The sequence below is a fragment of the Corvus kubaryi genome, unplaced genomic scaffold (assembly GCF_017639235.1).
Source record: "Corvus kubaryi isolate FWS band 111438036 unplaced genomic scaffold, C.kubaryi_AGA036_p1.0 72, whole genome shotgun sequence".
Classification (NCBI taxonomy): domain Eukaryota; kingdom Metazoa; phylum Chordata; class Aves; order Passeriformes; family Corvidae; genus Corvus; species Corvus kubaryi.
Genome location: NW_024582060.1, coordinates 5,651,050 through 5,661,859, shown reverse-complemented (window position 1 = coordinate 5,661,859; position 10,810 = coordinate 5,651,050). Strand labels below are relative to the sequence as shown.

At 39.1% G+C, this 10,810-nt stretch overlaps 1 protein-coding gene across 20 annotated transcripts in view; it reads right to left on the bottom strand.

The window, feature by feature from the left end:
* Window positions 1-10,810, bottom strand: part of SOX5 (SRY-box transcription factor 5) — a 609,758-nt gene that overhangs the window by 166,208 nt on the left and 432,740 nt on the right. For 16 of the 20 annotated variants that reach the window (XM_042050099.1, XM_042050094.1, XM_042050095.1 and 13 more), the window contains one exon: window positions 10,116-10,193. The exons of the other annotated variants lie outside the window; for them this stretch is intronic. In XM_042050099.1, the coding sequence (XP_041906033.1) occupies window positions 10,116-10,193 (78 nt within the window). The remainder of the gene's footprint in view (window positions 1-10,115; window positions 10,194-10,810) is intronic. 20 annotated transcript variants of the gene reach the window in all.

Below are 10,810 nucleotides of genomic sequence, written 5' to 3'. Positions count from 1 at the left end.
AGATACGGCCATTACTTACACTGCCAGGAGTGACAACGAGAGCATGGGGAGGTGGAAGTCAGACAGAAAGAAGAAGTTCCCTCACCCTGTTTTTGGGGCTTTTTCCAGGATGATTACAAGATTAGCAGATAAATATGACATTCCCTCTTTTGAGGTTGATGTAATTTTTCTTTTCCCTTGTCAGCATTTTGCTGACTGTATCATAATCCTCTTCAGAAAACAATGGCAGGTGGAAGAAAAGTTAATTTTCACTTAAATGAAAATGACTGCACCCATTTAAACAATGGACTCAGACATGTTACTGCCAAGAGAAAAAATTGTGCCAAAATGTTTTCTGATCCTAATATATTTCTGATACACATACATTTACTAGATGAGGTTACTCAATTAAAAAATGGTATGCAACAGATAAACCCTATCAAATGCAAGCCCTGTGTTGTCACTGTCCCGGCAAACCAGGTAAATAGGAAGGAAAATCAGGCAATTCCATGGCCAAATGAAATCAGTAACCAGAAAGTGACCTGGAAGCACAAATACACTTGAAAGTTGAAAATGTAAAGCTAAAAACCATCAAAAACATATTGTGGAACTGGTTGGTTTAGAGTCATGTGTTCGATCAAATTGAGGTAACAGTATGTACATCTTTTGATCATCTGGACCCATTTATTTAAATTTTAAATTTACGTGAATGTGTAGTGAAAGGGCTACAGACATCAGATTGTGTATGTACTTCCTAGAGTAAATGTGTACTATTATAATTTGAACTGAATGATAACATTGAAAGAACCAGAAAGTACTCATTTGAAATGTTAATAAAACCATTAAAGGAATTTAAAAAATTGAAAACAGAAAACTGAAAAGGATATCCCCCTGAAACAACAAAAAACCCCACACAGCAGGCCCGGATTTCTATTCTTTTTCAAAATATGACAGACTGTTTTACCATTGGAAGTGAGAATTAAAGCACATATGCCTGATGCTAAACAACTACACATCCTGAACTCCTCTTGCACAACATATGTGAACACAAAATCTCAACTATTGATTGCCAGATGCCAGAAAGACAGGAAAAATAATATTATTAATAATAACATTAAAAAAATGGTACACTATAAATCAAAGCTTCTGAAGTGCAGGTAGTTTCACAGTAAATCAGACTGCTAGTTGTGATGTAAATGATATTTGCATAAAATCATTATGTCAAATTAAGTGGAAATTATTAAGGCTAATGTCATCCTTGGACTTGCCTAAAATAATCTCCCAAGACTTGCACACAGGCTTCTCCACTGAAGTACAGCATTCCATCTGCCTTGACAACTTGTTCTGTTTGTTCTCAGTTGTCTCCATTCACGGATTTTTTGGACTGTTATTTTCAGCGTAAATAGGGTGAGGAAATACACTGGGTTTCCTTTTGATCAAGCATTTTTCTTTCTAAGGAATAACATCGAGATACATGGGTGGTTCAGCCATATAACAGCTGTGACAGGTAATCCCCAAATACCCGAAGAGAAATCAGAGAAAAGTCTGTTATGCATAGCTCTTTAACATAATAGTTCTAGACAAGGGGAAAGGAAAGTCAGAAAGTAAACGCAGAAAAGTCAGAGGAAAAAAGGGAAGAGAGACAAAGAAAACAATGCTGAGAACAAGGAAAAAACAACACTAAGAAAGGGGCCTCATTTGTCAAATCCAAAACGTACTTATACTACACAATGCACTGAAGGAGCAGGAGAGTTAGGGCAACTCTGCAGCCACTCCTTGGCTATTGAAAACTGTCACCAACATGGAGCCATTCCCCAGCCATCAAACAGGTAACTGCAGCAGCCTGGGCAAGTGTGAAACAGCTGTAACAGGAACTTATCAGAAAAGACAACAGGATTTAGATTGAAGCATAAACTATGCCTTCAAATTACTGCCAGCACTCCAAAGTGAAAACATCTTTTTTATCAGAGAGGAATCTCACTCATACCCTGCAGGAAAACTTTTTCAGACTACTTTAGAAAACTTAAAACTTCCTTCATTCACCTTAGGATGATAGAACTCCCTCTGCAAATAGTTGTCCAGATCCACAAGAAGGATCATCTGCATTCAGCATGGCTTCATGAATCACCAAAGACCAGTAAGGTGAATGCAGGGCAGGAACAGAATACCTTCCCAAGAATTAAGGTCATTCACTAGGCAGCTCTTTACACAGTGTTGGCAATCAAGAGGCACTACATTCCCCCTGGTAAAAAGAACACAGACCCCAGAAATGCAGAAAATGTCAACATTTCCTCCGATGAAGTTACTTTGAAACAAGAAACAGTTCTCTCACTTCTGCACTACCAATCTCATCAATGGCCACCTAGAATTAGCCTTCTCCCACTTCATCCAACAAACTTGTCCATGTCACTCTGGGGCCTAATTTGTTTCATTAAAAACAAGACAGGACTATGTGTACTCATCCTTACAGATTTCTCAACGACCCATTTGAGAAGGCCTGCTCTAGTGCCTGGCCCCTAGACTTAAATTAGGAATAAACTCCTTTTTGCAATTCCAAAGCATTTATCTGTGCAGTCCTAATAACATGAGCGAAAGGGAAGCTTAAACTAAACTGAATCAGGATGAACAAGTTCTGATGAAAAAAGAACCACTTAGAAGAGACAACCTTCTCTGCAACATCTGTAGTTCAGGATCCTACTCGTTCTTCACTTCTTCGGTGTAGTGGTAAGAGACATCTGGGTTCTGCTGTGAATGGGCAGAAGCTACACTTTGCTCTGTCAGACAGAAATCTGGTACCAGCAATTGTGTTCTCATCTTGATTATTTCTACCTTTCATGGCCACAAAAGCAAAAAGGCATCTTCTGACACAGCTCTGACTGGTATAACAAGGTGTCTCTCCAAAGAATCTGGCCTCATATTCAAAGCGCTTAGTGCGACATGCACCTACTGAAAGAACGCCCAACCCCAAACTTCCGTGTATGATTGTGATCTCAAGCACTGACTAGGCTACAACTAACTAAAGGACTGGGACACATGGAGTAACGCATAACCTGAGAATCATCAAGACAAACCCTTACAAGGAGCTGGACCCATACTCAGGAATGCAATCTTGCAAGACCTGACAGTAAAAGTGGGTGCTTCGCCAGAGTGACAACTCCTTTAAATAAAGATCAAATCTGTAAATGAAGAGCATATAGCACAAAAAAAAGATCTGTGAAAGGACCGGAAAGTGCAGGGATCTGTGCAGCTCTGCTGCTGGGATTCCTGGCTTTAATTCTTTGTCTTTGTGGGGTAACTCTGAACATTGACTCAAACTACCTCAAAGTCCCTAAGAAACTCAGCAGAATTTTAATGTTTGCATGGAAATCACTCAGGTAACTGATGGTGCAGCTGTGAAAAAATCAATCCAAGTCTGGTATCAGCTGCGCCTCAATTTTAACATTGAAACAGCTAATGCTGATGAACTCTGAATAATAATACCATTATCAAACTGTTATATGGAATCGTATCTTTTGTGATTTAATTTTGTGACTAACACTGATATCTCAGTATGGTACCTACCTTTCTTTTCTGACACAATGCTCAACAATATGCAGTTTACACAGAGATTTATTTCACATCTAACAGGAGATGTTTGGAAAAAGAACTACATGCAATTCAGTTTTTCTTTTTCAACTCTGAGATAAAACTAGGGCTGAGACTGAAATATTTTCTCTTAAACCGACCTCTCTCTCTGAGTAAGATAGAGAAGTCTTTGAATAAACATATATAAATGTCCCTCTGGTATGGAGATATGAAGGAGAGTCATATCAGATACATGTGGGTATGCCAGAAAAGGACCCAGGGTCAATATCAAAAGTGGTGGAGTGGAGGGATGTGGGGCTCCTGTGGAGTGAGGCAAATGACAAGAGTGAGGCAAATGACAAGGGTGAATTCCCAGATTGCTTGAGAACAGGGTGTCTGGGAAGGTGGGGTGTGGAGTAATTGCAGAATGGTGTAACAGGGAATTTAATAGATCAGAAAAGGCTGAATAGGATAACAGGCCCATTGTTCAGAAAGTTCTCTTTTGTGACCAGGCTTTAAGAGAATGCCAGAGAAACAAATGACTTAATCCTGGGGGGATGCTATGGCATAAATGAAAGTAGTCTATACCTTGAAAGCTGATGGAATAAATTTCTGTATCACATAACCACACTGACAACTGCAGCTTTCAGCAAAGTCTTAAGACTTTGCAATTGACAAAACCCTCACAATCCTGCCCTCCCATGTCCCCCTTTCTCTCTTCAACAGCATTTTCCAATGTACGTGGGGGGCAGACAGGGGAATAACACATGAACAACAAACAGACGTGGTCAAATGCCATGTCAAACACAATGGTTACAGGGTAGCACAGAAGGAAAGAATTCTTCAGTGCTGGCTTCCCTTCTCTCCCATGTTCTAACCACTGACCTAATCTTGGAGCTTCCTGGTTCTATGAACACAGCCACTAAGCACTACACCACCAATTTACACAGCTTCCTGCTTCCTTGCTAAGGGACTGGAAGTGCCATAGGAGATGCTTGGTGCAAAATGTTGGCTAACCTTCCTAGTCTCTCCCTGAGCATCATGTGTTTCTGGGGAACTTTCTTGAGCCCTGTTAAAGCAGATGATGGAGTTGGAGGGTCCTGGGACATCAAAGACAGCATTTTTCCAGTTACTTTAACACAAGCTGAATCAAGAATACAGAAAGGACAGCATAATTTAAAAAGTAAATGTCACACTAGGGCATAATATGCAACATATTATACCTTTCCAGAATATGTTATACCTTTCCTTGCAAGGATGGCAGGGTAGGCAGTGTTAAAAGTGACACCATCAGCTTTGGCTTTATAAATAACAGAAGAGCCAGGATATAATGTATTATATGGTTCAAGGATTAAGGAGAACATAAAATGACTGGAGATTTTTTCATAGAAAAAAAGGTAGAAATACGCATTTCTCAGTTACCCACAATTTCTTAATGGAAGTAATAGATCATTAGTTAAGAAAAAAAATAATCTCGAGCTCATTGTAACTCAGGAAGAAAAGTGAGAGGTAGAAATATAATGCAGCAATCCACAAACCAAACTTTTTCCAGATCTTTATGAAACTCAGCCTCTAAATCCTCAAATTCCTACTACACCTAGATGGAACCTATTGGTTGGTTCTAAATTTGGCTACAGAAATTCTCCAATTCTCTGTGAGTCTTTTGAATGAAATTCCATCCTAAAACAATTAACAGAGAAAAATTACTTTGCCTTCCAGGAATTCAGGGTTGGAGATGCGTAGCTCAGCTGTGACTTGTGGTTTACTTGGTAGGCAGTGTGTTGCACTTTTTATTCTTCGTCTCTCTCCTTTCGCCAGAGGAAAAAAAAAGATCACTATAGGTGCACTTCTAGAGAGCTTTGCATAAAAGCTAGGCTTCTGCAAAGCCCTGATCTGACTTTAATTGAAACACTTGTTTCCATACATACTACAGATACTGTTTTTGTAAGAGTTTAAAACATATAAAAGAAGCTATTACTGCTTTGAACATTTCTAACTCAGAAAAAAAATCAAGGCATGAAAAGTTTCCTCCATCCTATTTAAATTACATTTGGGTAGTTCTCTGTGGGGCTACTACAAATTCCTTTAACTCCACCAGTCTCTTAGCTACATTAAATTAATGATGCGTCTCAAGCACTCACTCTTCTGCAGGAGAGTGTGGAATCTCCAGTCGGACACCTACAATTCACTAAATTGGAAACATTGACCTAAGGGAGACATCAGTGCGTTATCCTTGCAGACAGTATTAGGCTGTAATGCAAAACACAGATAATATTTGGGGGAGTTAAGAAGATGAGGTGTACGTTGAGTGGATTTTTCAATGTCAGTAGGGAGAGGCTTCAAAGCACTTCAGTGCAGTTCTCCTGACGACTATACCATTCTAGGTTCACCAGCATATAGTACTACATCCTTCTTTATATGAACACTCCAAACACCCAAATTGTTCCAACAGTCCCTACTATAATGTGTTCCTGCTACTCTATACAATACTTCAATTAAGGCTGAGCTACATTAACTATGATTATCAGAAAAATATGTATTTCCACAATGCCCTTTTTCGTCCACTGTTACAACTCTTCACTCCCAAAGCTGTGTTTATAATGAAACGTGTGGTGTATTTTCCATTAAAAGCCTTGGCAGGAGTTTCTGTAGTTTTTCTCATGTATCTCAACTTCAATACTCTTTCTGCATTTGCTTCACAATAACCAGTCTATTTCCAAGTGATTAATTTTCTATTCTAAAACAATGCATTCCTTTCCCCTCTCATTTTGCTGGTGTGGGGTTTGGGGTTTTTTTCCCTTTTCTTACCAAGAGAAAAAAATTCTTTTTCAATGACATCATGGTATAAAATTTTCAAAGCAGGTTTTAGCGGGAGATATGCAGATTGCTTTGAAAAGTTACCCTCATAAATAACAACAAAGTACTGAATTATCAAGGCTGTAACTCAGTCAAGAGGTGCTGTAACCATTTGAATTATATGACCTCAGCAGAACCTCTTGATTGAATTGCAGCCTTTCATTAAACCAGGCACTCTGTATTATTTTCTCTGAACAAGAGTAAATCAGGATGGTAAAGAGATTAGCCCCCAAGCCCATCTCTTTGTGATCTAGAGGCATATAATTTTTAACCATTACCTCAATTTTGTAACTTAAAAAGCCCGTGCATAATCTACTGTGTCAAAAATTCCCTTCCCTGTACAGGGAATGACGACATGACAAAAGTACTGTGTAACCCAGGTACATTTAGAAACTATAATGCTTGTAAAGGAGCAAGATCCCACCACTGAAAGCTAGAGAAAAGTGGGGGAAAAAAGGAGGGAAAAGAGAAACTGTAGATTCATAGCACTGCCGGTTCATTCACAAAAAGCTGGAAACCAGAAGGGACCATTAGCTCATCTAGGCTCATCTTCTATATATATTACTGAATATTCATTATTTCATCAACCAAAATCAAACCTTTCTCTGATTTATTTCTAACTACCATTTTACTAGAAGAGAAACAGCTGGCCTCTGAGTCAGGACATTCCATAAATATCTCCTTGCTTTTACTGGAAAGTTGCCTGTGTAGGGATGAGGGTGGAGGGAACCAGGGTACTTATAACACTCCCTCTGTTCATCTCTAGCTGGCTGATAGAATGCTGCCTTCATAATTGGAGAGAGACAACCTCCATACCAGTTGTTCTGAAACAAACCCATGACAACATCATCAATATTTTGGAACTTTTTATGGAGTGGGTCCATGCAGGAGCTCCTGTGCTTGTGCAAGCAGCCCCTGCAGTGGGCTGGCAGGGATCCCTTCTCCAAAGAGCCCTTCCCAGGCTGCTCAGCACAGGTTGGGAGCATGATTTAGGAGGAACAAGTTTCCCCACAATTTGTATCTTACCCTGGAAGAAGATGGTGCTTTCCTTAACTGGCCATAATGTGCTTCAGTTTCCCTTATTGCTTGGACTTTGCCTTCTTTTCAAAGCCCCTACATTTAACTTGGTAAGAGAAAAGCTACAGTAAGTCCCTTTTCCTATTTTCTTATATTTGTGTAGCTGTTAGACATTTTGCAAAGGAGGGGAGTACCAGCCAGCCTCTCACAACAAAAGGGCTACTGTCACTGCGCCAGTCCCAGACATGGTGGAAACCAGCCCACAGGAAAAGGCCTGGCTCCAGTGTTAGGCTCCGGCCGAGTACAGTCACTGCATTCACTCAAATTGGCAACAGGTCTCAGTGTTCCTGGCTTTGAGCTGTGAACAAGGGTCGGGATTGAATAACCAATTATACAACCGCTGACTGAGTTTATCCAAGGTTTGCAAACTGCTATAATAGCCCAGTATTCACTGACTGTTTTATCCTTTTCCAGATATAGTGTCATATCTCCCCTTGTGCTCCATTTACATGTCACTTTATTACATACATCCATTAAAAAGGTTAATACAATGTCACAGTCAATGCCTAAATGTTGCCATTCAGTATCCTCGCCTTGCTCCCTGCTACATTTCACATTCACACATTTCTTTCTCTCCCCCTCTCCTGTGGGCTTTGCTCAGTCACACTCGCACACTCTTTCCTGCTGCAAGTTAAATCAATTTGCTGTCAAGAATACAGAGCAGAGCATGAACAAAACGGTAGCCAAGAGTCAATAGAGTAAAAACTGCATGCTCCCTAAAGTTGCCAGTCATGGTGAGTGCTCTGTACCGCTAGTGACGGGAATAACCTTTAAAACTCCAAAAGTTCAGAGAATCACCTAAATTTGTAGACATTGTTGAGACTCCCTGAATCACCTGGGTCTCTTAAATTATCAGGAAAGTTCACTTGCTACAAAAGCCTTTTAAGTGGCTTTTCTTACTTTTAGATAGACTTTAAACATACCAAAAACTGTTCTTCTCTGATTTTTAACACTTCCCAACTTGACCCCACCTACAACCCAGACGCGTAGGAGGCTGGAAAAGACTGGAAAAAAATAGAACCAAAATTCTCTACATCTTCATGTGAATTACTGACAGAGATCTTGCTTAAAGTTTGTTATTTTTCTCTTCTGTAAAATATTATTGTCTCTGATCAAATTGATCCTCTCGGCATAGAATTTTGTTTCTGAAAACAGTAAGAAAAGAAAATCTTCTACAGGTTTACTCTTTGAGATAAAGGGATTCCTGCCACTTTTTAAATTTCTGTTTTCTACTGCCCTATTAACAAAAAATAGGGCAAGAAATCAAAGACAAAATTTTACGTTTTGATTTTATGCAATACAAATCACTGCTGTTTGCATACATGGTATCACTGGCAGAAAGGTACAACTTCTAAGTAAGGTACAACTTCTGAGATGTCAGTACAGCAGGAGATCTTCAGTGGTAACACAGTGAAGCTACATTTATTTAACAAAGCCCAGTTTCATTCCTGATCATAAAAACAGATTTTCATTTAACTTTTTGGCATTTTACAGTTAGGAGTAGGACAGTTCAGAAAAAATAATTTGATCCCGTCAAGTAAAGAACTTGAGGATATTTTTTCATTCTCCCCCATTTTCCTGGGGCTTGAGACTTCATCTTTTTGCTGTCTGACCATGAAAGCCATGGCCACAGAAAAAATGTTTTTATAAAGACTACTTTTGTAGAATCTAATTGTTTATTTACTGATTATCAGTCAAAAAAGTGCAAACAGGTATTTGAAAATCATCTAAGCTGAGGGGTTTTATCAACTCATCATCAGTATGTGAAGTTTGACTGCAATAATGGAAAAGAGAACATTTTTTCCCAATATACCCCCTGCAAAGGAACATGAAACACACTGTTCATGTGAACTGTACACTACTCCCACTCACTCAAGACAAAGTTATTCACTGGGGTAAGACTTTCAGAAAATATTTTGGTTTACTTTTTAAAAGAACCTTCACACACGTTTTGGATAATATCTATTTCCCTTCTGAGGAGTGCTCAGGCTTCTTACACGAACCCTTAATACTCACACAGACCACTTCATGTAATGGTACCAAACTGTGCTACAGGGGCCCTAAACGATCTTATTTGCTCACTCTTCAGCTTGGGACAAGTTAGGGATATGTGAAGCATTGAGATGCAGTGTTAGGGGAGCACAGCAGTCCTGACATACTAAATGGAGAGACACCCAAAATTCACATAACTTCTTTGACTCTCAATAAAAAAAATCAAATTCTTCAAGAAGCCCCATTACTCAATTTAGGATTCCAAACAACAGAATTATAGCAAAAATCTATTTCCAATTAATCACTTTCCTATCTAAGGGCCTGTATGTGAAGTCCTTTTTTTTGTTCTTTTTTTTAATGTAATGCCTTTTGAAACATTCACAATGCAACTGCCCACTTTTGCATCATAAAAGATCTGTAGGCACCACACTGTTCAGCTATCAGTAATAGACTCTTGATTGAGTTGGACTCTGAATGACACATGGTAGCAGCAAGTGATAAAAAGATTGGAGAAAAACCCTCCCCTCAATTTACTCCTAAACCAATTATTTGCAAGCTTTGTGCACCATGAAATTCTATTAGAAACAAATTATATTAGCAATGCTTATGAATGCTACGGCAAGTTGTTATCCAAAAATGGGAATTACCTCTGAACAGAAGAGAGGAATGTAATAATTCTTTTGGCAAGTGGAGAGGCTTCTGTTTCGTTCTCTTGTCTAATTGTTCTAAAGAAAAAAAAATGACACTAAATTTTGTTACCACAGTTTCTTACGACTTCTTAAAACTTGATGACCTGACTTGGTACTAATCTAATCAAGCCTGAAGCAAGTAGCTTCAAAATTGTTTAAGGCAGAACAACTTGTCTGAGCTCCTTTGGAAAAGGACATTCTCCAAACTCTGACTTCTTTTTCCTGCTCATTCAAGCAAAAAAAGGAGAAAATGGGGCTGGAATTTCTATGGCCAAAACCAAAACAAAAAAACAGGACATGACATACCTTGGCAAGTTTACAGACTTTCAGGCAGAGAAGGATGCAAAACTGCATGATATTTTGGATAAACGCAATGAAGAAAGGCCTAACTTGAAAATATAGGTATAAAAGCGTTCTTTTTTTCTGTCAGGAAATTATGCAAGGGAAAATTCCTTCCTATCACCCCTTCTGATTCACAAATCAGCATCTTGCAAATGTCTGCAGCTCTGGTCACCACACAAGAAATACCCAGACAGATGCACGCTTCTGTAGGAGGATATCCTATCCCTGTGACATCTGAGTGTTACTTTAACAGTATTGGGATATCATACATCAGAAGATGATAGCCTAGAGCCCTGTAGTGTACCTAAAAC